This window comes from Castanea sativa, chromosome 6, assembly GCF_040712315.1.
Source record: "Castanea sativa cultivar Marrone di Chiusa Pesio chromosome 6, ASM4071231v1".
NCBI lineage: Eukaryota > Viridiplantae > Streptophyta > Magnoliopsida > Fagales > Fagaceae > Castanea > Castanea sativa.
This window is the reverse complement of record NC_134018.1, coordinates 39,586,064-39,613,922: the sequence shown is the minus strand read 5'-3', so window position 1 is coordinate 39,613,922 and position 27,859 is coordinate 39,586,064. Positions and strand designations below refer to the sequence as shown.

Below are 27,859 nucleotides of genomic sequence, written 5' to 3'. Positions count from 1 at the left end.
TTTCTAGGTTCCCAAGACGCCGACTCCCTAGCTCTGAGCTGTTGCTGTACAAATCTTCAGGCTTTGCGCCGTATTACTGGTTGCTTCGAGAAGAAGGCCCATCCGCTTCTTGTTTCTTGGGGCCTTCTAAGCTGTCTTAATCCTTCTTTAGCCGTGCTGTGCATCCAGAGGTCCAAGGAAATCCCCGGTGTCCTCAGGTCGTAGTGGGCTGAACTCTTCTCCTTACCTTCTCTATTCCTTTTTTTTTTTCTATGGACTCCTTACCTTTTATTGGGCCTCAGGTCCATAGTCCTCCCTTTCTTCGTGGCTTCAATCTTTCTCTTCCTTTCTAATTCTTTTATTTGCCACGGATTAGGCCCAATGTATCGTTCCCTTGGGCCTTTTATCATTTTTCCTACATATATATATTTTAGACCTCAGCACTTCTTTTCTTCTACTAATCACCCAACAACGTAATAAAGCTTACACTGCAACGCTTAAGGTAAAGCCCACTGACCAAAACAAGGATAATTTGAGCTTTCAAATGCTTAGGGAGATGTTCCTCTTGCATAAAACTAGTCTCAAACTATGAAACCACCATAAAAATGGGGTGTCTTGAGTCAAAAACTAAGTCAATTGGCCCAAGAAGAAGAGAGGCAAATACTATATGACAACCCACTCTATATCCACCCAAACATGCTATCCTCTTATGCTTTCTCAAAACTAACACCCCCAACTCAAAATATCACTTCACAGCCTTTAAAATTCATAGCAAAGTCCTGCACCCATCAAATGTAATTCTCACTCTTTCAAATGGGTCCCCCTTACACTTTATTAATGGACTATACAATAAAATTTGGCAGTAAGCTTCTACTAAAAAGCTCTCATAGACCAAATTTTGGTCTCGCTAACTTGGATATTTTCTACATATTAAGCCTCACCAGATAGATTAAGCATGGATCAATAGACCCAGCTTACCCGCTAACTTTCACCAGCACTCCACAAGATTATTTTTCTTTTAACTTAATTGATTGGAGTTTTATTTATTGTCTCAAACACACTCCCTCCTCTGATCTTATGGTTGCATATTTGGGCCCTAGGCATTTAGATTAGGAAATGCACTATATAGATTAGGAAAGCAAATCACATTTAGTGAGTTTCAGGCTTAACACTCCTAGCAAGAACTCAGGACAAACAAAGTTGACCAACTCTAAGGTGACACATGCCAAACCTAATAAAAGGGACCTTATGCATGAAAGCATTATTATGTTTGAGCTTAACTAATTTAATAGAGTCTAAATTTGGGCTTGAACTTGGTCTATTTGTTAAATAAACAAGCATAGCCTAAGTTGAACTTAAGTTATTCATAAAAAATTTGGTTCATTTGCAGCCTTATTTAGATTGGAGATAAATGTGCAAAAAGTGTACATAACTATTTTTATACATATGCGTGACGGGTTCAGTGAAATTAGTCTCATACTCAACATTTGACTGTTCAAATCCACACTCAATTAAAATTAAAAAAAAAAAAAAATCAAAGTCACTAGTGAATTGATAAATGATAATTACACATTTCTTACTACACAAGTACACGCAAAATTACATGGACTAAAATTGTTTATAAAAAATTACAATTTTAGTAAAATTTGTGAAATAATTTTTAATTGAAATCATGTTTTAATATAATGATTTCAAAATAAAGTAAGTGCAATAGAATTTTTCGTTAACAATAACAAACTTCAAAGTGGGTTTTGAATAAAATGCCACCTCACCAATTATGAAAAATTGTGAAATAATACTAATAATTGATGCATTTTACATAACTTGCAATCTTATTGAACCTAATATTTATTCAAAAATCCACGTGGAGTGATATGATAGGTGGTGTAGAGATTCTGAGGTGAAGGAGGATTTCAGAGTCATGGATATCAGATAAGCTAAGTCTTCTTCTGTTACAGTTAAGAATTACCGTTAGTCCATTACTTCCATTCCTCTGTGTCTCACTCTCTCCGTCTCTGTGACTCTTGAGTCTCCAATGGCATTGTCTTTGTGTGCACCTACCCACAACCTATCTCTTAGCTCAGTCAAAAGCCATGCAAGAAGAAGACCAAGAAGTAGAAGAGGCTATGGGACTGGGATGGTTGCAATGGCAGCTTCATACGAGTACGAGGAGGGACAGTTAGAGCGCCCCAAGTGGGTTGGTCAGACCCCACTCTCTAGTCTTGTTCGAAATATCATTTCCTTCAAGCCCTTCTACTCTCTGCTCAAGCTCGGGGCTAGAAATGTCCTCATCAGGTCTCTCTCTCTCTCTCTCTCTCTCTCTCACACACACACACACACTCAGAGACGCATACACTTATTTTCTTGGGTTTTGGAAGTGATTTTGGGATGTGGGTGAAACAGTACAGCTGAGAAGAAGAACATTCCATGGAGGGAAATGACAAAGGAGATTCTAGAATCAGATGTATACAAGGAGTTGGAGCGCATTCAGAACCCTTCACTTGTATACCCAGATTGTAATTCTCTATTTCATCAATGCCCAATTTCATTTCCGTTTGGCATTTATCAGTTTTTCTTTCTTGTTAAATTAAATTATATGATTAAATTCTCTATTTATTAATTTTGGGTTCAAACCCTGTCTTCACCTTACCCTCATTTAAAAAAAAAAAAAGAAAATCCCACGTGTTTAACCTTACTTAAATTAAATGATTAAATTTACAATTTCTTAATAGTTTAAATTTTTAGGACAATAGTTATCATTAGTCAGTGGAATGTTATCAATTATTATCATCAGTGTCGTTTTTAATGTTAGGGAATAGGCGATGAAGGAGCTATCACTTGCTAGTCATCTTTATTCTAGTTCATCTAGTTAATTATGAAGTGACTGCTTACATTCTAAAAATATCTAAAGTGACCGTTTAATGTACAGATTACCTGAATCCTTTTCATGCATATGATGAGGGCAACCTTTCATGGCTGGTAAAATTTTGTACTTTATTCTGAGCTTGTTTATACGTTTGTACTTCTTTATTTGACAATTGGAAAACATTCACTTGTATTTTTGTATGTTTTGGATTAGTTCTGTTTGCGCTGAAGGATGAGGTTTAGTGGACCCAAATTAGTACCTAATCAGTTCAGTATAATGTTCTAAACTCTTTCATATTGCAGAAAACAGTTTCATCCACCTAACATGGGAACTATAAGCCTTGCCTATTTTTGTATTTTGATGCGCTTATACGCACATCACACTTAGAATTTTCAGGAATACTCAATTGAATCTTTTTACTTATGTCCAAGAGGGCGGGTGCATAGAATTGACTTTTATGGTAGTAACAAATCATTAGAATCCTAAAATAACTCTAAAGTTTTATCTATACTACTATTTAAGGGGTTTTTCCTGTTTGGACAAGATTTTTTTATATTCCCAAATACCCCTACACCCCTAGATTTAAGTAGAGACAAAAGTAAAGGATAGTCAGATAAAAATACATGTCTAACTTGCACTAAAACATTACCTACAATATAGGACAACTCTCCTGATAGTTTTCAAATTACTTTATCCATTTATAAAAAATAAAAAAAATTAAAACAAACATACGTTTGTTTGTGAATATATCTGCCATGATAATTGATAAAAATAAAAAATAAAAAACACACATTTGCCGTTATTGCCAAAAAAAAAAAATCAATTACTTTATTAAAAAATAGAGGCTCTTTTATTTTTGGGTAAGGGTTAATTTAGAGTATTTATTATAATTTAGGATTACTACATTTTTCAATCACAAAAAAAAAACCTAGGGATGCGATAAGTATTATGTATGGTGAAATAATTTTTCATCACATCCTAGGTTTTTTTTTTTTTTTGGGTGTTTGAAAAATGTTGTAATCCCAAAATATAATAATGCTGTAAATTAAGCCTTATCCAAAAAAATAGAAGAGCCTTTGAGCATGTGACATGCTCAGAGGCTAGTAGTAATTACGAGGATAGGAGAGATGAAATGAATGAATGAAAAGGAAAAGTGAGAATCACATATATAATAATATATACTTATGTTGGTGCTCTATGTTTTCACTTTTCAGAGTTTGTTGGTTGGGCTTGTCAACATGTTTGCATATGGCCAAATATGTGTCCCTTAGATATGTTCATGTAAAAAAGCTTCAATTCTCTTTCAAGGGACAAATAGGGTCTATTTTAGCTTTGGTGTCTCCTGCTTTTAGAGTGAACCACATACAGCATTTCTGTTTAAGATTGGTGGGATTTTCCACTGAATTACATGTTTTATTATTATTATTTTTTTATATAATGCCATTTTATTAGAAATTCAAAATTATTGTCCCCACATGAACGATGCTTATTAACTTACCATTTGCTTATGTTCTGTCAAAATGAGTAAGTTCTTGTTAGTGACAATATGTACCAACCTAAATCTTAGTTACTATTACACTTAGACCCTCTTGCTGCTAATATAATTTTTATAAAGGAAATTATGTAAATGAAGTTGTATAATGAGCTATTATCAGTTTGAAAAATAAGATAGTTCAAATACAGGATAATCCTTAAAAACATTGCTCATCTATCGGCAGGCTGCAGCAGAAGCAGAGGCTGCAACCATGTCAATGGCAAGACGAGCAATACCTGATGCTTCTTCCTTAGATGAAGCTAATGAAATACTACGTGGAAATTGGCTTCAAGCGATTGAGCAGCATCATCTGCAGTACTCCGGAAATTCCACAATCAGGGACATCTTAGATGCTGGATGCTCAGTAGGTGTCAGCACAGGATATCTTGCTGACAAGTTTCCATCAGCTAAAATCACAGTGAGTACAATTTTCAATCTGGAAGTGATATTTCAACTAACTATAATATTGAACTTTGTAATAATTTGTATGTCACTATTGAGCTTAAGTTATGTCTTGATACATTTGCTGCAGGGTCTAGATTTGTCACCTTACTTTCTTGCTGTAGCTCAATTTAAGGAAAAGACAAGATCCCCAAGAAAGAATCCAATAATCTGGATTCATGCAAATGGGGAAGACACAGGCTTGTTGTCCAACTCCTTTGACCTTGTTTCCATGGCTTATGTGGTATGCATTGTTGTCTACCTAGTATCTGTCTTGAGTTTTCAACAATTCTGGTTAGCTTTTATTGGTGAAATATGAATATCCTGTTTTTGTAGTTAAAAAGAATTGTAGAACTTAAAGCACTGTTGGTGTAATTTAAAACGTCATATATGCCATTTTAGATTTGAGAGAGGGATGATAGCAAACAAAAAGGTTAGGTTAGACTTGTTAGGAGAGTCCTACTATTGAAACCCATGTATGATTCAGAACCACATTGAACGTAGTTCTAGTGTTGTGTCAATTTAAATGTTAGTCTTCTCTCTTATATTCTTAAATGTGCTAAATGGAAGCATTCAGTAAAGGTAACTCATTCCTATCCAATAAAGAAAAGTATACATCTAGAACAAATTACAATATGTAGCTATTTTACGGTTCTTGCTCAGTTTGTTACCAGTTATTCACCTAAATAATGTCCATATACATGTCTTTATATGAGAGAGTGAAGTACATAAGTTGTAAGACCATAGCACAATTCTAAAAGACTTATTTTAGGAGATCTAAACCATAGGATTATGTAATTGTTGAAGGTTCATGTGAAACTGAACCCTGAAGGTTCCATACCTTTCTAATGATTTGCAAATTTTTATAAGTGATATAAAAGGTAAAGCAATTGCTCTTCTTCAAGGTCTTGGGAATCTTTTATACCTGGGATGCTCCCTATAATGATAGAAGGTGACTCTACCATGTACAAAAGGGGGCTTGCATTGAATAATCTTAGGTTCTGGAGGAAAACTTGCTTAGAACTTCTTTGGCAAAGGTGGACCATTATGGGTGCTGAGATTGGCCTCTGCAGTTCTGGAGGAAAACTTGCTTAGTCTACTTCTCATTTGTATATTTTTATTTTTTTTTCATTACAAATCGCAATAAACTTTTGTAAGATAACAAGTAGTCAAGCCTTACAATTGAACTTGAGTCTTGAATATAGATATTCTCGAGATGTGTGTAGTTCTGACAGAAAACTCTAAATTTATATTACCAAAAATACATTCTGATGTGCTGAAGAATCTATGTCCAATGTCCTGAAAGAATTGCAACGGATGCTCCCCATGAGGTGGATTACCAGAAAAATCATTTCAGAATGTACAATAATCACCCATTTAACTGAGGGAATGCTCCTATCTAGTTTACTGGACGTAAGATCATGGGTACTTGAAAATTTCCCTTAAAAAAAATAAAGAAAGTGCTCAAAAAATCTGTTTGACTTGCTTTCTGTAAAGCTCCTCTTCATAAGAAACATTTGCAGATACATATGCTTCTGACTCCCTAATTTCTATGCAGCTTCATGAATGTCCTGAAAAGGCAATAGTCAATTTAGTGAAGGAAGCATTCCGTCTCCTTCGACCAGGAGGCACAGTTGCCTTGACGGATAATTCAGTAAATTTTCATATCATAAATCTTTAATTCTTAATAATGTGTTCTACTGCTATAACATCACTCATTTTAGTTTTGCTATCTGTGCAGCCAAAGTCAAAGATCCTTCAGGTATGATCTCAATTCTTCTATTATGATTCTGTTTCTATTACAGCAGTTTAGTATAGTAAATCTTTGCATAACAAACTTAATTTAAGAATACGAAATTTTATATTTCTTTCTACAATATTTTCTATTAGAAAGGAAAGTAATAAAAAAAACAGGAGTTTACTCAATCTTTAACTGAAAGATATTGAATTGTTATTTGGAATCTTGAGAATAAAAAGTGTTGAAAAAATAGCCAAAAAATTTTGGAAGCTCAAAAACGTATGAAAGTTTACTTGAACCTCAGCAAACCATAGAAACTGGCATACTTTTGTGGCATTGATTAATGTTAAGTTCATCAATAATCTTAGGGGCCATGTCTTATGCTTTTTCATCTATTGTAGGAATTGTCTCCCGTTCTGTTCACATTGATGAAGAGCACTGAACCATTCCTAGATGAATACTACCTGAATGATCTGGAAGCAACATTGAGAGAGGCTGGATTTGTTAATGTACATACAATTCTCACAGACCCAAGACACAGGACCGTGACTGCAACAGTGCCTCATTAACCTATCACATTTAGCTCCAATTGAGAACCTATTGGCTCTAACCTCTAAGTCTAAGGGCCACAGTTTAACTGCATAAATATACAAGTTTGACATCTTGGAACATACGTGCCTTGAACCAATTTCTGAGGGTTATTCATTCAACATTTCTTTTGTTCCGAGTCCCTATTGCTAAATGTTCTTCACAGAATGACATGAGATTTTTCTTGCTTATTTAGTTGGCACTTGGCACCAGATTGCTTTGTTAGCTCTTTATTTATGTTTGTAAATTGAGAACTCCACTGAGAATTCTCTCAAGGATACATATTTATTACAGCATAAAGGTATTATCTAGTTGGACAGGACTTGATATGTGTTGTAAATTGTAAGCAAATTTATTGGACTTTGGAACATAATTTTAGTTGAAACGCTTTCGATAGTTAATGGGCACGTGTAGCAACGAAAATAACAAAATTTATTTATTTATTATTATCATGAAAAGAAAACTCATTCTCAGTTACATCTTGCCCGTTTGGATGCACGTTGCGTTTTGCAAAGCTGCGTTTTCATGTTTCCTTTTTTTTTTTTTTTTTTTTGCTACTGCTGCACGCGTCGGGGGACAACGGTACTATTCATGCTACTGTTTATGAATAGTAATATTGATTTATTGACTTTTCCGTCCTTTAGGTCACATTTGTGGGTCCGTGTACTGTTTACGGGACCCACAACTTCACTTTTCAGCTAATTTTTTTATTAAAAATGGGTTCCACAACACTATTTACACATTTAAAAATTATTTTGTTACAGTGTTTTCAGTTTTCAATTTTCAGCAATAAGTTTTATTCAAACGGACCCATCATCTTGAAAATAACTAATGAAAAAGTGTTAACCAAAAAACCTAATGAAAAAGCAATAACGTTGACGCGTTTTCCTTATTATTTTTCATTTTGTTCTTCCTAATTTTGAGGGAAGAAGACAACTTTTACCCCTCTACAAAATCAATTTTAATTTCTAATATTTATATTTGGTAAAAGTTAAAAAAAAAAAAACTCTAAATGAAATCAATACCCTTATCTTAAATGTCCAAGAAGAGTCGGATTATACAATATTTATGCATATAATATATATAAAATGGATAGAAATTTGGCTCATGATATGTTTGGGACTATTTTTTTCCAATCCATTATATGGCAAAATATTAAAACTATTCATGTATATTTTTAAATAGTTCACATGATTTATTAAAAATCATGTTACTAAATTTATATATAAATAGTTTCTTCAACTACCACATACTAAACCCCAAGAGATTGATTTAGTAATTCATAGTTCGTAGTATCTCATGATATTCATAAGATTTGGATTCAAAACCTCTTTGCTAGCATCTTGGAGCTTAACTTAATGCAAGAGGTAGAAGGGGACTGTATACACATAAGGGATACTGGACATGATATTCATAAGATTTGGATTCAAAACCTCTTTGCTAGCATCTTGGAGCTTAACTTAATGCAAGAGGTAGAATGGGACTGTATACACATAAGGGATACTGGAAAATGTTTGGATACTCTCATCTGTCTCAAAAAAAAAAATGTAAATGATTGGATACTCTCATTTGTCCCCAAAAAAAAAAAATTGTATCATACTAGTGCATTGGAATAAGATAACTCCCAATATGAACCAAACTTTTTTCAAATAAAAAATTTATGGATAAAATAACCCAAAAGTTGGGATATTATTTTTGGGTTTATATAGCGATACTCCACCAGACATTGCAAACGTTGTAATTTTGATTCAACTATGCTTTAATAAAATTTCAATCTTGTTTAACAACAGCCCACCCCCCCCCCCCCCCCAAGAAAAAAAACCGGAGTGAACTAACCTCTTTTTTAGAAGAAAAAATTTAGAAGTTAGCTACCCTAACTCATCCATAAGACCTTCATCAATTTGCTTTAAAAAAAGAAAGAAAAAAAACTTTTTGGTTTTGCATCTATTTCTTCCAATCCATCATATGGTGGACATTCCATTAATCCAACACCCAAATCATAACTATTCCAGTGGATATTCCCCTATAATCAAAAGCTTCCTTTTCCTTGAAAACCAAGCAAACTTTTATCAATTTTTTTTATTATAATTTTTATAAAAATAAAGTAAACCAATCCACCAAAACCCAGATATTGACTCCATCAAAGATCCAGACCGTCCACTTGCAGGACTTTTTTTCAATCAACAAGTCCCATGAGACACAGTCTCTGATAATAAAAAGTAATGTGATCTAACGGCTCTAAACAATCGTGGTGTAAAACACTGAGGCACTACTCCTTTCTTTGCTGCTTCGTCCTTGTTCTGGTAACTGAAACCGACCTTCTTCCTTCCTGTAAAACTCTCTCAAAGTTCCTAAAAAACCAAAAGAATTTCGTCAAATTACAATCTAGTCCCCCCAAAGTTCAGCTTCAGATCCCAAACCCATATTCAATACCTCATTTCTCTACTATCAATTTGAACCTCTCTCTCTCTCGCTCATGGAAAAAGAGGAGGAGAAGAAATCTAAGGGTGATGAAAGCGTGGATGTGAATGAAGAAACTGAAGCAATAGAGCTTATTCTCTTCCAAGTCCCTGAATGTTACGTCTACATAGTAAGTCAAAATCTGTGCTTTTTTCTCCACTCTTTTTGTATTTCTCTATCTGGGTTTTGTTGAAATCAATAGCATTTTTTTGGTGAAGCATTGGGTTTTCTGTTATTTGTGCTTTGATTTTGTAAATGGGTTTCCTTTAATTCAGTGTATTTTTTTTTTAATAATTCACTGGGTTTGCTGAACCTGTGATGTAGTTTTGTTATTGGGTTTCTTTGAAATCAATTGCATTGCTGTAATTGATTGAACTTTAAAAAAATGCAGTTTTTTTTTTTGTTAATGGGTTACTTGGCAATAAATAGGAATTTTGTTTTTCATGGAGGTTTCTTGATGATTATCAATGTTACTGATCAAGATTGTGTTTTGAATTTTTAGTATTGTTGGGTGAAAAAGAGGTTTGAATTTGTTAAAACAACTTTTGTGACAATGTATTTGGGATTGGTTACAAGTAATCTATGCCCTTGTGATACATATGGTATTCTTTAGCTTTTATTTACATTGACTATTGTTTGCTAGATTAGTTATGTTTAGGTTGTTCCATGAATCAGACAGGGTTTTGGGTATTGAGTTACTTGTTAGAACAGATGACGCAGAGAGACTACATTCAGACAGGGTTTAGGTTGTTCCAAGATCTTAGGTTTTTAGTTATGAGATCACTACATTCACTAAGTTTGCACTTCTGTATAATTTAGAACAGATGACGCAGAGAGACAAATATCATCTTGTGTTTGAAATCAAATTTGTATGTACATAACAGTTTCTTAGTTCTATATGACACTTAAATTACTAGGAATTTCTCTTTAAGTTTTGATATGGATGACTTTGAAATATTGTTCTGTTAAGTTTATTGTTATGTTGTTTTTACTGTTTTGTAGATTCCACCAAGGAAAAGTGCAGCTTCCTACAGGTTTTTTTTCTTAACTTGTTACAATATGATGCCTAATATCTAAAGGATCTTTGATATATTGAAATTTCTACTGCTTTTCAGTGTAAAGAAGCTAAATTACTTCTTGTTATGCTTTGTCCAATTCTTACCAAAAAATGGAGATCGATGTTTATGCCTCTGATGTTCATTTTCAGGGCTGATGAGTGGGATGTCAACAAATGGGCATGGGAAGGCATGTTGAAAGTTATTAGCAAGGGAGAAGAATGCATTATCAGACTTGAAGACAAGACCACAGGTAAGAGCATATTTAATTTACTAAAGGAGCAACCTGTAAGGTTCATATACCTCAGAAATAACTATTATTTGTTCAACAATAATCTAATATATCTGAAATAGGTGAACTATATGCTCGGGCTTTTTTGAGAAATGGTGAGCCACATCCAGTGGAACCTGTAATTGATAGCAGCAGGTTGATTCTTTTTCTCACTGAAGTTAAAGCCCATCTTTGTTGTACTATAAATGTTGGACAGTGCAGTTACATTTTCTAAATGTTAATATTATTATTCAGCAACTGTAGGATGTCTAAATAATAATTCTTTCTCTGGCAGATATTTTGTTCTTCGCATAGAAGAGAACATTGGTGAGCAACTATGCCTCTTGTTTCTTTATTTTTCTTTTATTTTACTGAATAGTTATACCATTTGACTATTTAGCCATTACAAAAAACGAAATGATTGTTTAAATTTCTATTTTCCATTCATAACTGAATTTCGAGTTACATATTTTTAAAATAAATAATTAAAAAAAAAAAAAGAATCTCATGTTAGAAATCCCCCCTCCCCCACCCCACCTGATGCAGTACCAACCAAAACTAATGCAACACTGAAAATTGAAGAACAGAAAATAAAAAGACCAAGGAATCCGTATCTAGGCTTGCTTGGCACTGTCACCAAGCAAGAAAGAAAAAACCTAGGAATCAACACCTACGGTTGGTTGGAATTCACACGATACCATTGAGAAAATTTTGTCTAAAATTTTATTAATGGAGCAAATTGTCAACTTGTCTCCATTGGAGTATAATAGTCTACTTATTTAGACTACTAGGACTTAACCCTAATTCTAATTGACCTTGGAAAACTCAATTATTACATTATGAAATAAACCCGACTCTGGGAAATTAAATAAAATATGAATAACCTAATTAATTAATAATACCTAAAATAAAATCCAATTGACACCTAAAATTAAACAAAACTAAAAATAAAATTTTCTTTGTGCATTTTGCATCACCACCCAAGGAAAAGAAAAGGCAACCTTTAGAGGAAAGAATAGAGATAAAAGGTGAGGAAAAACAATAAAAAGGAGTCAAGGCTTGTCACTACAGTAAAATGATTCTTCTACCATAATCACTATGCCTACCGCCACTCAGCATGAGAACCTGCCTTTACCTGATCTTGGTGTTTTTAAGAATGAACAGATTTGTTAAAGAGGCAATGCTCATTGCCTGCTACATTCATGGGGCTGCTACTGTTATGTGTATAATTCCAACAATAGTTGAATATCTTTTATTTTCTGTACTAATATCCTTTTAGTGTAAGGTCATAGGTTTAGGAATCAAATATTAAATTCAGTTTGATATTAGCCATTTGTGTTGATTTGTATGCTTTTCACAACTGTTAACCCTGCCTTTTAGAAACTATGATCGTTTCTGTGATTTTTCTTTTTGATTAGTAAGAACTTATATAAAAATTTGAAAGGAGTGCTGTCCTCAAATATACAGGAAGTATACAAGAGAACCTTAAAAATTACAATAAGCATTTTGAAAAATCAATAAAATCCAGAAAAAAAGATGGTAGACACCAAAGCAGTTATCAGTTAATACGAAGATTGTACAAACAAAGGTTTTAACTTGTCCACTGAAATTTCCTTTCCATTGAAAGTCCAAGTATTTCATTCAGGCCAAATAGTCCACATAATATTAATGGGGACAACACTCGATATCAAAAAACCTTTATGGTGACCATGCATCCCTTTTCAACAAAGAAGACCTTCAACTGCTCAACAACCTTTTTTGTCATCCCCTAATGAATCCCAAAGAACAGAGGAAAAAAAGAAAAAAAAGGTTAACACATGCTTGATGCTGCATGCAATGGACAATGTAATAACAAGAAACCAACTGCTTTGCCACTGTAGTTTACATATGGAATAACCATACTCTATAATGATGTTCCTTTTAATCAGGTTATCCACCATTAAAAACTTAAAAACTTTCCCATGGTGGCTACCCGAGCAAAAAAAACCTTCCGTGGTACTTTTAGCATCCTAAGTACTCTTCCCAAGTGAAAATGATAGGCATTAAGCCCTCTCAAATCCTCATAAAAGAACTGAACATCAAATATACTGATCTTGTCATCTTGATGCCCATTTGAAAAATGTTTGACCCCCTATTTTTGATGCTATATGTGCCTTTGCTCTGTACTTCATTCTTTTTTTCATGATCTTTTTTAGTATGCTCCTCATTCATCTTGAGGTTATGCAGGTGGTCGTCTTCGGCATGCTTTCATTGGCTTAGGGTTTCGAGAAAGAACAGAAGCTTATGATTTCCAGGCAGCCCTGCATGATCACATGAAGTATCTTCCTATCTACTAGATGCAATTTTTACCTTTTTATCCTATGCTTTCTATCTTCAAATGTGTTTGAACTGCTGGTTTCTGAATTCATGCTGGCTTAGAAGATCAATTTCAATGAGTAAAACTGATTTATCCTAAATTGTCTTGAAGATATCTGAACAAAAAGAAAACTGCGGAAGAGATGGAACAACATTACCAGCAGGCTTCTTCAGTAGATTACAGTTTAAAAGATGGTGAGACTCTTGTGCTCCAACTGAAGAGCAAAGTGAGTGTCATTTTCATTTGACTGTTATATTGAATGCTTAATGTCAATTTTCATTATTTTGGTTGAATTTAACCCTTTTTTGGTGTCAACAGAAAAGTGGTAGTTGTGTGAAGTCAAAATGTTTTGACCAGAGTTTGAACAATCCCTCAGAGGAAAAGGGTAACCGGAAAGAGTCCATAATTCCAATCAAACCACCTCCTCCTCCCCCAGCACCACTTTCTCCTGCTGTTACTGTCCAGAAGTCTCCAACAAATGGGCCACCAAATTTCAATCTTGAGGGAACTTCCAAAGATGAGGCCCCAGAATCAACAAAAGAAGAGGCTAAAGAGCTAACTTCTTCTGAAAGTCACGGCCAACAGGATATAGCAGATGATGATTTCGGGGATTTTCAAGCAGCTGGGTCACATGGTCTATGATACTTATATTTTATACTTGTGCTCAAATTCTTCCCTGGTTTTAATGGTTTGGGATCTGTGATAGCTTAGGTATTTACACTTCAAAATTTCCTTTGGTCTGGTAAATATCTGGTAAATACTACACAATTTGGAGTTAGTTAGAGACTGAACTTTGATGATGCGAGTCATTTTATTTATTTGTTTCTTACAAAATCCAGTACATGGGGAATGCAAACCGCCTTTCCTTTGTGTGGTGTTTAAAATTATCCTAATTTTTAAGTAGACAAAATGAACTTATATCTTTAGCTACATTAACATCAGAATGAAGTTGAGTGCAGTCTGGCAATAATTAAGCCTCTTTCTTTTGCCAGCTATGTCTTCATCCTTTCCTTTTCGACTATAACACTCCAATCCATCACTCGTAAATCGTAATCCAATGATTTAACACTAAGTGATGTCTGAAGGAGTAGTTCTGGCATTGTCACTTTTGTTTTTTTTATCTCCTTTTGTGGTCTATACACATTTCCCAGTAAAATTGGTTGAATGCTAGTGGTGATTATTTTTCATGAAGTTGCTCTTGTTTTGTTTGTGAAAGATCTACCCGTTTTACAGTGCGTTTGGTTGAATACCAGTGATGTATGAAGATCTTGTTCTCTCTCTCTCTCTCTCTCTCTCTCTCTCTCTCTCTCTCTTATTGTTCTTGTTTCCAACTTCTATGTCCTTTACGGTTCTTGCTCTGTCCTCCATTTCCATTTGATTTGTTTGAATGTTATTAGATTGTTCTTTGAAACTTTCTTATGTTTAAGACAAAAAGGACAAAAGGAAGCATAAGTTAAAGAATGCAACCGAATATTGTGTACCAGGGCTACTAGGACTTAAATAGTGGTTCATAATGAAGGGAAAGCCGGCAAGAATAAATTGGTCAAATTAAACTAGCAAATGGTAGACTTCTTAAGCAGATACGTAAGCATAAAGGGTTCCAATGGAAAACATTCAGCAAAGAAAAATAAAAAATTCCCATGGCAAACAATTTTGCTCAAGCTTAGCTCCAATTGTATTAACTATTGGGTGGGCATGAGTGTATTGTACGGTACCCGATGATGGAATGGCAATATCTACACTATACTAGTTGCCTTAGATTGTTTATCCATTTCTATTATTATTATTAGGATTACTACAACAACTTTGATTGATGCGGTCAAATGCTTGGAGAACAGGAAGGAAAAAAAGAAAAGAAAAGAAATGGCATAAATGTGAAATACCAGTCGACGTAGCACATAAATCTTGCGAAGATGACGTGATGTGGGATGCATGTGAATATAAATGCAAAATGCTTTTATGCTTTCATGGAGTATAAGCCATGTCTTCAAAAGAGTATAATTTTTATATACACCCATATGTACACATCGCTCTTGTCAAATTGCTTGACTAATTAATTTCTTCACCTGCATAAAGCTCTGTTGGGAAAGGGAAACTATTAGCCAAAGGAATTAGACGATTTGTACAACTGTGTATTATCCAAGTTTCTTGCTTCAAAGCTAAAACAGCATCATACTTTAATGCTTACTACGAGATTTTGTGTTTATAAATTCCTACTCTAAGATTTTGTTTTTATAACTCATATGCACAAATATCCTTTCTCCATTTGGATACTTAAATTAGGATTATGATTTAAATTTGAATTTTAAAATGATGAATTTGAAATACCTTAATTTCAAATCTATAAATATTGAAGTATGTCTTATGGATTTCTAAAATTCTATAAATTTAAAAGTTATTTCAAATTCAAAGATTTTAAAGTTAAAAATCTTTGGTGGATTTATCAAATGACTCAAATCTAACTATTTGACCATCTTTTAACTATCCAAATAAGGTATTTGAATTTTGATCACCTAAATCCAAATCCATGTGCTCAAATCTTGACATCCAAACACACATTGCCCTTGAATGGGTATAAGACCCATTAAAATAGTTTAGTTCCAAACTAGTTTGGATTTATCTTTTTCTAATCCACTATATGATGATTGAAGAGATCATTTATGTGTAATTTTAGTCGCATGACTTTTTAAGGAGTCGTTTGACTTGTTTAGATAATACATATAGATATCTTATAAATCGTCGTATAATGAGTTGGGAGAGATTCAACCTAAGGTTTGAAGTTAAACATTTTCTATTGGTCTTTTACACATTTTTGTGTTAGAAAGAAGATCTCTTGTTGTGAAAATGTGACATTTTAGTTTAGCTTCCAATTTTTGGCATTTTTTTTCACCTTTTACTAAATAAACAACAACAAATTTTTATTTTATTTTTAATTTAACTTCTATCTTTTTATCTCACCTTTAACAAATAAACTACCAAAAATTATGGGATGCCAAACTCTTAATAATAATATTAATAACAATATTATTATTATTATTATTATTATTAATATTATTATTATTATTAATATTAATATTATTATTATTATTATTATGTTTGTTTTAAATGTTCTTGATGTGGTTTATAAGCTTATGTTGTAAAAGAAAGACAAAGTTGAAAGTTATTACCAATTTTAATAAAAATAAAAGGACATGCAAAACAAAGTATAAGTTTGTTAATAAATAGAGAAATACTATGATCACATAATTTTCACAACAAATACAAAATGGCAAGTTGTTAATGATTGATATTGATTAAAAAAGAAGAAGATAATTTCAAAGTTGGTTTAAATTAGAACTAATAATAATTTGTCACCTAAGATTTATCGAGAAAATATTATGAATGTAGTAGTTCTCAAATAAATATGTTTGATAAATATCTTAATTAATTTTTTGTGATTGGTAAGACATTAATATAGATAAGATATGTAATGCCCTTAACATTATTCCTCAAAAACATAACTTACCAAATTGTTATCCGAAGCCTATCATAAAAAAAAAAAAAATTTGTTATCCGAAAATAAATTATAGAAAGGAGTTGACTAGACAAAAAAAGAAAAGAAAAGAAAAGAAAAAAGTGGGGAAAAGAAATCCAAAAACACAAAAATAAATCATGATAAAATTTAGACCCTAACAAAGAAAAAGCTCAATTAAACCTAAAAAAAACAAGAATTAGAGGACCCCACCCACCTGAAAATTGAAAACGAATTGGAAAGGCCCACCAGTATATTTTGGCCCCTATATTTCTCTATCTTTAATATTTTTTTGAAGGATTTGTCTTCTATCTTAATTTTCTTTAAAAAAGACACGTGTCAATCTTACAGGACTTCAAGAAGCCCAAGTGAACTGTGTCTATACGTTTCTCTCTCTCTCTCCTAGACATAGTATTTCTATTTTTTTTTTTTTTTTAAAATCTTGTTTCTATTATTTTGTTTGGTCCTATAAAAACTGAACTGAATTTGGGTTTTATGCAAAATCTCTGTCAGGCTTTTGGCTTGTGGCCTGGGTTTTCGCCATCTCTCACAACACGTAAGTTTTGAAGCTTCAATTTCAGCTAAATAAGGAAAAGGGTTTTTAATTTTTTGATCATATTTCCTTTGTTTCATTCAAAATCCTGCCTTGCATATCATGTAAGCTATAATCTTGTTACTGAAATTTTCATGTGCTTTACCTTTTCTTTTATCTGTTGAAACAACTTTGGTCTTTTGTTGGTGGACTTATTTTGATCATCATGTCTAAACATGGCTGAAGATGAAAAAAAGAAAAGAAAGTATGTTGCTTTTGTTCTGGTTTTTGGGTAATTAGTCTTATTTTTATTGGTGAAGAAAATTTGGGATTTTGGGGGTGAAGTGGTTGACCTTCTGGATTGTATTTGTTAAATTACTTGAAGGGGTTGATCAGAAGTTTTGTTTTCAGGTCGGTGTTCTTGGTGAATGAGCTTTCATGTACTGTTTTTCCATGGTTGGTTGAATTTTTCATGAAGAAAGATATGCTATCTGTTCTTTCTTTTTTTTTTTTAATTTTTTTTGAAATTGAAATATTTTTGAATGAATGCTAATCTTGTTTCGAGATAATAATGATCAGATATGAGACATCAACAGTCCTCTTGCATGGTGATGGAATAAACCTCTGCCCCACAAATTTCTTTATAAACCCTTTTCATGTATCTGCCCTACTGCAAAAGAATGAATATCTCATAAGGTTTAGTGTTTTGGGCTTTGCAAATTTGCAGCAAGTCTAAAGTTTTGAACTTGCATTCTTTAAAGCACTTATGAGGCATCTTAATTATAGCTAGTGGCATGATACCTCATCATTTTGGCTAAAGTTTTGAGCTTTCAATCTTTAAGGAATTTATGAGGCATCCTGATTTAAAAAATAATAATAATAATAATAATCAAGGGATCCTGATTAAGAGTAATGGCATGATATCTGATCATTTTGGTTGGCTTCTTATGCAAGTGATCCTTGCAAATAGTTATTAGCATAAACTTTTGGGAGTCTTGTTGTTGTTTAGAACGTGTTGTATTTTATTTTGTGAGACAAATGTTCCAGCAGTTTATTTTGAACATAATTAGGCTGAAACTTGGTCTGTCTGGTGGAATTGCAATGTTAGTCCATTTGATACCAATTTTTTAGAGCCAAGACGTCAAGATTAATATTTTTTGTCATTTTTAATCACCAAGTGACTTATAGTGTATTGTATATATAATATCAGCCTTATCAGTGGATGGTGCCATCAGAAAACCTTATTAAAAGGATTATTGTTCTTATATATGTGTGTGTGTGTATCAAAAGAGTAAAAGTAAAAGGATTGATGTTACCTTGAATACAATTAGCTATCCCTTCCCGCATGCTAGTGTTACATTCATGCAACTTATTGGTGGATTGAATATGTGATATCAGGGGATGGTGCCCTCAATAACAAACTTAATTAAACGCGTTAATGTTACCTTGAATATACAGTAAGCTATCTCTGCATCCCTGTCAGCTAGTGTTACATGTCTTGATTATTGCTTCACTCCTGCGGGTAAGTTTATACCCATACGAGCTCAAAATGTTGCCTTGAGAATCATATCTAAGTGATATGGTTTCACTTAGAGAATTACTGATTTGTTTTAATTTTATATGACTTGTTGCAAAATTTCAAATTTTGTGGGTCATCTGTGCATTTTGAACAGCATTTGAACTGAAATATGTGGTTTATTCTATGAAAATTTTATTGATTGTTCTGAACATAGCAATCCCAGTTAAATGCGTTGCCTTTTGTGGATTAGCTGATATTTAAACACAGTTATTGTGGTTCTGTTTTCAGTAACCATTGTGACTTTTTTCTATGCACTACGATTTTCAATCTCAAGTTGCATGCTTTTCCTTCGCAACTGGAAATTTGGTAGACCTGTTAATATTTTTTTGTTGGCAAGATTCTTACAATTTGTTCTGCTGGTTGTATGTCAGCTGGGTCTTTATGAAAGTGGTTGCTACTGCCTACATGTATATATACTTTCCTGAAGTTCTCAAATTCTATTCTTTCCTTTTTTGTTTTACTCTTCAGACTATGAATTAGGTTTATATAGTGCACTTTTTCATGATAAGATATTTTATTATTATTATTTTTGGTTAATGGTAATCACATATTTCTGTGGCTAGATTATCATAGTTCACTGAGCAGAACATGAATTATTCATTTCTTTTAAGCTTCAACTATGTTTCATCTAATTTTCCTGCTGTATGTTGTGCAGTGCGACCTGAAGGAATTGTAACCTTTTCATTACCACAATATAGTGGAAGAAGTCCAAAAACCTGTTCCGACAAAGTTTATGCATGATCACAATGGATGCAAAAGGTATAAAATGGGTTGGGAACATATATCAAAAGTTTGAAGCTATGTGCTTGGAGGTGGAAGAAATAATGTACCAGGTATGTCTTTTTGGATAATTAGCCTTTAGCTGTCCCCCATATTCTGTGTTCCAATTATGACTCTTAAAAACTAGCAGCTTATCAGCAGCAGTAGTCCCTTACTCCTATGACTGCTGCTTGTAAAAGTACTGCTACTACTTCCAGACCAATCCTTTCTACTTTGACCATTATTGTCTCGATCTTCGTATGATTCTTTTCTTTAGTATTCATTTGTCAAGAGAGTTGATCTATGATCATCTGTATGAGATCCCCTGTATCCATTTATCATAGATATGTTTGAGTCAACTTTCTTCATCTGAACTGGTGGGCTTGCTAGTTTCATTCCTCCCTGAACATTAAGGTTAGTATTATCTTTATTGTTTTGGAACAGGACACGGTCAAATATGTTGAGGATCAGGTTCAGAATGTTGGGGCAACCGTTAAAAGGTTCTATTCGGACGTCGTGCAAGATTTTACTCCCCCATCCTCAGAGGATCCTGTGAAAGTGCCAGCCTCTGAGTTACCTGTAGAACGCTATTCTGACGTTGGGACCTATAGAAGGCGAAAAGGAGGTATGAAAAAAGATCCTCTGAGGGTTGATGTTGGGAAACAAGCTGAGGATTCAAAAGTAATTTCTGGTGTGAATAAAACTGTGGGTTGTGCAAGATCTCTTCATGCTGTTCGTGATGTAGATAATTTGTGTCAACTATCTTCTGGGGATTCTGTGAAAGGAACTTGCTCTGAGGCATTTTCAGGACATTATAGGGATGGGAATATCTATAACAAGTCAAACCTTGGTATCCAAGAAGTTCCAGAAAATAACAAACTGCCACAGACTGAAATGTCAGGGGAAATTGCACCTATCAATGACCTTGGCAGAGCATCATCAGAACTCTCAAATCAAAATCAGGGGGCATCATGTGACCAGACAGTTACAGTTTCAGCCCCTGCTTTGGTTGAAGTTGGAAGGTTTGACTCCATAGCAGAAAGTTGTAATGAGGTTGAAAATGCAAGTGAACATATAAATGATGACTCAATGCATAGTGCATCATCTGATATGACTTTTTTGGTTGACTCTGTTGGAAATGAAGGAAAAGAAATGAGACCTCCATCCTCTGATGGCCTCTCAGCTGAGTCAAATGGTGACTATTTCCTTGTTCATAATTGGCTGTTGTTTTTCTTCCCTTTTGCTAGTTTCTTTCTTTTGACTAATGGTTTTTGCAGCTGCGGACATTTGTACAAACAATGGGGCGATTTCTCTTTTTGGTTCCTCACTGGATTTAGTACAGTACAATGAAGTTGCTGATAAGGAGGTTTTTGTGTCTCATCCAGGTATTATTACATTTCATCTGGATGCTTTATATGAATCTTCTCATCCTAGTTATTAAGATAAGGAGGAAGAGTTTGTTGATGTTGAAAATGGATCAATGAGGCATCTCGATCTGTTTCATATTGCTTATTTTCACATGTTACAAAAATTTCAGGAAGATCAGATGACTGGAGTTTGGAGGCACTTGAGAGTAGTACTGTTTCTGAACGGGGGGTGGAGACCATCCAACAAGATGCTAAGGTAAAGCTTGAGGAAACCTGTATTCTTGTGGATGGAGATGAACTTCATTTTGTTCCTCGCAAGGAAGGCAAACGTAGGCCATACAAGGTACTCTCTCTCGCTATATGTGTATGTGCATGTGTGTGTGTAATTGCTTCTAATTGCACATTTTTCATTTTCAGAAAAAGATTCAGGAAGCCTTTTCTTCAAGAATGAGGTCGGCAAGGAAGCATGAGTATGAGCAGCTGGCAGTTTGGCATGGGTCTGATGGAAAAATAAGTCAGGCATCTGCTGAGAGTTCAACGCCAACTCTTCCTCTGGTGAACAGGAAGAAAACCACAACTAATGATTTCAATGAAACTGAGTGGGAGCTTCTCTAGATACAAAAGTATTTACTTTGTAAATAATTAGTGACTGCTTATGCAGCCTCCCATTGCAAGCTAAAAAGGTAATTAAGGTGCTGCTGTACTTGACATTGAATGTGGCAGCCAAATTCTACCTCTTATATAAGTTATATGAAGTGGGTAAAATGGTTATAAACAAAAAAAAAAGAGGGAAAAAGGACCTTGCTTTATGGTGATGAGATTTATGAAATAAATTATAATGACCAACTACCAAATACCCCATGTGTAGGGTTAAAAGCAGGTCTATTTACTTTACAAATATAATGTGCAAACGTTTACTGTCTGTGCTTGTGCTCAGCATTGTTAGTAAATACTCCTTTGTATTTAAGGAAAATGTTCTACCAATATCGACCTATTTCATATGTTGGTCATGCTACTTAGTGAGATTTAGATTTTGTGTTACCCTGGTTTGAGGAAGCACATGTTGTGGATTCTTGGATTTGGCTATTCTAGAGGGTAGCAACTAGAGGGTAGCAATTGGTCAAGCATATTTATAGGTGCACTACATATAAATATTTTCTCAGCAAGCTAAACAGTTTGTTTTTATATTTTATACCATATTATAGGCGCATCTTGGAGAAATTGTGAAGTAGAGAACTAATGCTCTTCGTCATTCACTTCCAGCTACTGGCATTGAAGTGGGAGTGTTAATACTTCTCTATGCACAAACTACTCTAGGTCTTAAACATCTCACTATTGTTTCTCATATGTTTTTACATTTTCAAGTAGTGCTACCTTCTTTGAATCAGGTATTACTAAAGGACAAATATGGGATTGCTTATAGCATTAATGAATATTCAACTTTGAAATCGGTTTCATTTCAAATTTTTCTGGGATTCCAATTGAAGATTGTAAATAATGTCATACACGACACGAGTAGCTGGTTCCAAAGCCAAATAGTTGAAAGGTTTGTGTCCTTCATCCCTTATCCTTCAAAATTCTGTAAAGGCATATATACATAGGTTGAGAAAAACCAATAAAAAAATTATTTACCTATTTTGGGTAGACGAGTGAGTTTAACATATCATTAATGTTCCAGGGAACCAATTCAAACTTGGGTAGTAGTGGTTTCGACTTTTCCCAAACTACATTTTGACAAATTTGCGTTACTGGGTTGATCTATGAGTTTATGTTCAGTACGAGACCTTACCATAATGATTGCCATTATCAACATTTTCGGTGGATGGGCCATCAGGTTATCAAAGAATGGTTCGGAAACAAGTTCACGTATTACCCAGATTGACACTAAACGAGTGGTAAAATTAAATTAAAAAAAAAAATGTAGCACTGCTGAAAACTAATTCAATTTGTGTGAATTGCAAACAATTCAGTTGTCTTTTAAGAATTTCTATTTTCTACAATTGAAAATAATTTTTTCAAGCAAACAATTCAAGATCAAACAATTAGATGTTAGGAAATAGAAATATCTCTGGACTTGTCTAAGACCATAGATGCATACACTAGCCTGTTCCATGTATCCGGCAATCCAGGCAAACACCAGTGGCTGCAATCGGCATAAGTCAACGGATCACTTCGTTGTGTTAATGTCAACAGCTTCCCTTGCCTCGATGTGTAGATTGATGGATGTGCATCTCTTCGATATTGAGATAGATTTGTGATGTTCAAGTAGCTCGCTGGTTTGCTCATTCTGCCAATTGTTCTCTCAACAATCTCTACCAATGACTTGGGAAATGTTGCAACATAGGACTCATCCATGATGGGTTTGGTTTCGTTGTAACACCACTGATCCTCTTTGTGTTCTGGTGATATGCTTCGGAAAAAGACCTTGGTATTGTTCATGTCCACATTCTTATCAATCCAATCAGCCCAAGTTTTCATGGCTGTCTCCAATGCTAATTCAACCTCCATCTTCCTCACTACTTTTTCTCTATACAAAATATAATTCAACCTGCAAATGTCTCTCAAATTAGATATAACAGCAAAAATCTTTTTCCCATGTTCATGGGATAAGACTAAGCTTTGCAGATTCAAATTTCAATTTGAAGTTTAAATAATTAAGCAGCAGCTTTTGGAGTATGATTTTGAAGTTTAAATAATGATTCAGCAGTTGAGGAAAGATTAGGATAAATAAAAGATCAAAGAATATTTGAATTCTTTTCAAATTGTATTCAGATAAGATTTGGTTCCTATTAGTTAGGATTAGTTGTGGTTAGGTAACGAGGTTATCTCATGTTTGAACTATTAGCTATTTGTGAACGTTTAAACATGAATAATAAGCAAACAGAAATAGAAATTGGATTCAACAACAATGTCATAATAATTCTCACAACATTATAAAGCTTACTCTTTGAGTTTCCCCTTCCACCAGTGACCAGTATTAAATACCATTATATCAGCACCACGCCATTTACTTGCTGAGGATGAAATTTTTTCTAGCTTTAGAGTTTTAGTACCACGTTTTTGGTTTTCTACCAAGTCTACTAGAAAGGGGCTCCAATAGAACTCCACAGAACAATTATAGACCTGTTGCACATCTTTCATCTTGTTAAGAATTCAGCTATCATAAAGAGGCTTATGAACCACACTATGAGCAATCAATGATAAACACTGGTTTCTCTAAATATATATATATATGATAAACGCTGGTGCTATTGAAATACTCAGAAGAGACAGATATGATGAAACAGTCCTCTTACCTCTGCTCTAATAACCTTGTAGAAACCATTTGTCTCTCGAACATGGGCGTCTGAAGAAGGATTAGGAATGGAAGAGTAAAGAAGGCAAGCCAGAGATTCCCACATGTTTCTGTTGAGTGAGTCTCCAACTATAATCACTCTCTTCCCTCTAAGTCTCTCTAACATGTCTGTACCATTAAACCTTTAAAAAAAAAAACCTTGTCAAATATGAATGAACTTGCATATATTGAAGTAAAAACAGAGTCAAAGTTGGAAAGCTTTTGACTTACTTGGGAATTTCACACCCGTTTGCTTCCCAACTCCAATTTTCATATTCAAAATCTGGCCTTCCATTCCTTTGGCAACTAACTTGATCACTAAGAAATGGACACTGTGATCCCTTATACAAAGGACTGTCTTTCGGAGCATAAGTCCATTTCCCATCAAAGATATTGCAGCTAGGTTCTTCCTCTTTTGTCTCTTTTTCATGTTCACTGATGTTTGATGGTTGCGAAAAAATCATGCTTGCTGCTGGCTGCTGAGCTGAGTCATTTGATAATGTTGTTGACGAGGCTATGTTTTGAACACCAGATAGATTTTCAATTTCATCGCCCTGATTTAGACAGAATAGCAGAATGATGCAGCTTAATAAGCTTACCAATGTGCAGAACATCCATTTGTCATTGATAGTGGAACTGATCTCCATGGCTGCACTGGTACTATTTCTCTATAGTTGAAGACAGGTTTATGGTTTGTCTGGTTCCAAGTTTTAAAATGACCAAGTGTTAGCTATATGAAACTTAAATTTTATTTGGATAACTTCAATACGCTAAGGATTATATTCATCCAACCACAACAAGAGTGGTTTCCAATCTTTATCAAGTGATTGGTATTGCTATAAAATTATTGTAATACTTGTTAATGAGTTTTGTTAATTAGGGACAGATATGGTAACAAAATTGTGTGTAAAATATGAATAATATAGCCAGGCCTTCTCAATGCAATTGACTTGGAACTTTGAGATTCTCAAAAAAAAAAAAAAAAAAAAAAGAAAAAAGAAAAAAAGACTTGGAGTCTTTGACTATTTAAGTGGTAACAACTAACTAGTAACTAGTACTAACTACAGAAGCATAAGTATGTATAAGATGCTTTAGGTAAAGCAGTCTCACTAGATTCCATATTAGGTAGGTGGTGGTAGATATAACAAAACAACTTTGACACCATACATGGTTTCATTTTTCAACTTTAAATTAGAGGAGGATTATTAATTATCAATTTATCATTACTTTTTTTATGAAAAAAAAATTAACATTACTTTTAAAAATTGTTTTCAGATTCTTTTTTTGACTAAAATGCACTATATTTCTTCAAGCTTAGACAATGGACATGTGCCTCATAAATAGATTGACATATGCAATGCAATTTAATTAAACACCTCAAAATAAGAATTAAAGACTAATAGGAACTTTTCGACCCTTATGGGTGGCAGTTGACCTTCTTTCAGGACCTGATGATTTGTTTAACTTTCAGTAGCGTATTAAATCACTAGTTGTATGTCTCAAAAGCATGACAACTACTCCTTTTATTGTATTCTTTTACTGGGTAAAAAACATATCATAGAGGCTTATTATATCTGACTTCATTATCCTTATATTACTATGTGTGGAAAACCGTAAGCAGCCATGGGTCCAATTTTCCAACTGAAATGAAATTAGGTAAATTTAAGAATGAGGGTTGAAACTCTCTCTTAAAAAAGAGAGGTAAATTTGATAATGGGGTCTATAATTTGATTTCAAATCCATTCTTAACAAAATTGGTTAGGATTAATGCCATTGATTTTCATGAGGTTGTTTCACTGAGCAATTGCAGCCGAAAATTAATCAACCAACAAAAATTCGTTCAACCAGTTATAACTCTTTTTTTTTTTGGGGGGTGTTGAATCAACCAGTTATTGCCTGGTTTAAAGGTTATATGGTTTCTCAATTTGAATGAATTGGAGACAAATAGAAATAACCTCATGAACTGCATTTGGTGGTTCTACAGTTCCACTCTTTGAAATTCAATTTATTTGTTTCCTCTTTCTTTTTTCTTTATCTATTTATTTATTTTTTGGTGGTATTGGTAATGATTTCTGCTTTACTTTACATTAACTTTACACATATCTTTCACCCCAGACCATTCGACTTCCTATTTAAACTTAAAGTGTGCAATAAACTCTAGAGTATTTTTAGTTTTCAGCATCACATCACTTTGATTTCTTGTTATGAACAGGGATGAACGGTGTATGATCAAAAATGGTACTGGGGTTCTGTTTTGAAAATGGCAAGTGGCAACGATGTATGACAGACAATGAAAGAGAGAACTGTCATGTCATGCAAATTACTTACCACATTTCTTTCTGCTAAGTAACAAGCTAGGTACTGGAAATTTGGTAGTACAAACTGAGTGTAACAACAAATTATGACTAATTCAAATGAAAAGGAAAAAACATTGTAACATCTGTCTTTTTCCTCTTTGTTCTATTTGTTTCATCTTATTTTATTTTATTTTATTAAAAAAAAAAAAAAAAAGCTTTAACGAAGCAAGGAAATGTTGGCTTCTTGGTGGCAACGGCCAAGTGACAAATTCAAAACTAGAAATATTGTCAACCTAGGTAACGAAGCTGCATGAAATGTTGGCTTCTTCGTACCAATTAATGGTCAAGTGACAAATTCAAAACTGGGAATATACTCAACTCAAGGATTGGAAAAAAAAAAAAAATCTGATAATTATCGACTAGGCATTAATTAATTCCTATAGAATGATGAAATCAATGATGTCCAAGGCAGTTGTTACACCTTGTTAATTTTTGGGATGTATGTAATCTTCTATTTCACACACATTAGATAATTAAAAAAAAAAAAAAAAAAAGCTTGAGATAATATCATAACAAATTATAAATTGTTTTTAAAGCTTAAACGGATAAGATTTGATATATTTAACCATCCACATTAAGTTTGTTGTCAAAAAATCAAATGGAAAGGCTGAGAATTTCACAAGTTATTTAAAAATTGCTGCCAACTTTTGCAAAATATGAATCTATAAAAATTGTATCTCGATTAATATATAACCACTAAAGTTGAAAAGAAGTGTCGTAAATATATGAAACTTCCAAACTACATTAATGGCATACTCAATTTTGGCATTTTGCTATTTTCTCTTTTAGTAGGTTTTATTAATTAAATTCATGGCAAAACTTAATCATCGTATAAAAGAAGAGAGTACGTAAGACTATATACTTTTCTAAGATAGTGTAATCTTAACCTTTCTAGAATTGCCTGTTGTACACCATGCTAACTATTTCAAGATTGTGTCATCCTAAATTCCTAATAGTAGGGATATGTTGAGTAATAATGCTAACTCTAATCACAACTTCAATTACAATTAAGTATCAAACAAAATGAACCTTTTAAGGAACCATCTGTACCAAACGCATTACTAATAGAATATAAAACGTAGTTACATAGAAATACAACAAAAATATATAACTATGCTTTTTCCTTATAAAC

At 33.6% G+C, this 27,859-nt stretch overlaps 3 protein-coding genes across 3 annotated transcripts; 2 read left to right on the top strand and 1 right to left on the bottom strand.

Moving 5' to 3' along the window:
* Positions 1 to 1,949: 1,949 nt before the first annotated feature.
* LOC142640504 (uncharacterized) lies at positions 1,950 to 14,156 on the top strand. The gene is made up of 16 exons (XM_075814629.1): positions 1,950 to 2,274; positions 2,383 to 2,495; positions 2,909 to 2,958; positions 4,564 to 4,797; positions 4,912 to 5,064; positions 6,379 to 6,474; positions 6,562 to 6,582; positions 7,544 to 7,550; positions 9,633 to 9,736; positions 10,609 to 10,640; positions 10,814 to 10,914; positions 11,016 to 11,088; positions 11,228 to 11,259; positions 13,159 to 13,249; positions 13,400 to 13,514; positions 13,607 to 14,156. Exons 1-16 carry the CDS (start codon positions 2,015 to 2,017, stop codon positions 13,928 to 13,930), a joined length of 1,806 nt encoding a protein of 601 aa, XP_075670744.1. The 5' UTR covers positions 1,950 to 2,014; the 3' UTR covers positions 13,931 to 14,156.
* Positions 14,157 to 17,209: 3,053 nt separating this feature from the next.
* LOC142640843 (uncharacterized) lies at positions 17,210 to 22,077 on the top strand. The gene is made up of 6 exons (XM_075815141.1): positions 17,210 to 17,355; positions 19,566 to 19,743; positions 20,114 to 20,864; positions 20,947 to 21,054; positions 21,207 to 21,379; positions 21,454 to 22,077. Exons 2-6 carry the CDS (start codon positions 19,648 to 19,650, stop codon positions 21,649 to 21,651), a joined length of 1,326 nt encoding a protein of 441 aa, XP_075671256.1. The 5' UTR covers positions 17,210 to 17,355; positions 19,566 to 19,647; the 3' UTR covers positions 21,652 to 22,077.
* On the bottom strand, positions 21,601 to 25,247 carry LOC142640844 (protein trichome birefringence-like 42). The gene is made up of 4 exons (XM_075815142.1): positions 24,602 to 25,247; positions 24,333 to 24,513; positions 23,981 to 24,159; positions 21,601 to 23,584 (listed from the first exon to the last, which is right to left on the bottom strand). Exons 1-4 carry the CDS (start codon positions 25,015 to 25,017, stop codon positions 23,086 to 23,088), a joined length of 1,275 nt encoding a protein of 424 aa, XP_075671257.1. The 5' UTR covers positions 25,018 to 25,247; the 3' UTR covers positions 21,601 to 23,085.
* Positions 25,248 to 27,859: the final 2,612 nt, after the last annotated feature.

What these genes read in the sequence shown, in the direction of transcription:
- LOC142640504 (XM_075814629.1), top strand. Translation starts at nt 2,015, where the DNA reads ATGGCATTGTCTTTGTGTGCACCTACCCACAACCTATCTCTTAGCTCA. An exon ending in TTGCCTTGACGGATAATTCA is followed by an intron (nt 6,475 to 6,561) that starts GTAAATTTTCAT and finishes CTATCTGTGCAG; the next exon opens with CCAAAGTCAAAGATCCTTCA. An exon ending in GCCCTGCATGATCACATGAA is followed by an intron (nt 13,250 to 13,399) that starts GTATCTTCCTAT and finishes ATTGTCTTGAAG; the next exon opens with ATATCTGAACAAAAAGAAAA.
- LOC142640843 (XM_075815141.1), top strand. Translation starts at nt 19,648, where the DNA reads ATGATCACAATGGATGCAAAAGGTATAAAATGGGTTGGGAACATATAT. An exon ending in CCTCTCAGCTGAGTCAAATG is followed by an intron (nt 20,865 to 20,946) that starts GTGACTATTTCC and finishes TGGTTTTTGCAG; the next exon opens with CTGCGGACATTTGTACAAAC. An exon ending in GGTTTTTGTGTCTCATCCAG is followed by an intron (nt 21,055 to 21,206) that starts GTATTATTACAT and finishes CAAAAATTTCAG; the next exon opens with GAAGATCAGATGACTGGAGT.
- LOC142640844 (XM_075815142.1), bottom strand. Translation starts at nt 25,017, where the DNA reads ATGGAGATCAGTTCCACTATCAATGACAAATGGATGTTCTGCACATTG. An exon ending in AACGGGTGTGAAATTCCCAA is followed by an intron (nt 24,514 to 24,601) that starts GTAAGTCAAAAG and finishes TTTTTTTTAAAG; the next exon opens with GTTTAATGGTACAGACATGT. An exon ending in ACAAGGTTATTAGAGCAGAG is followed by an intron (nt 24,160 to 24,332) that starts GTAAGAGGACTG and finishes GATGTGCAACAG; the next exon opens with GTCTATAATTGTTCTGTGGA.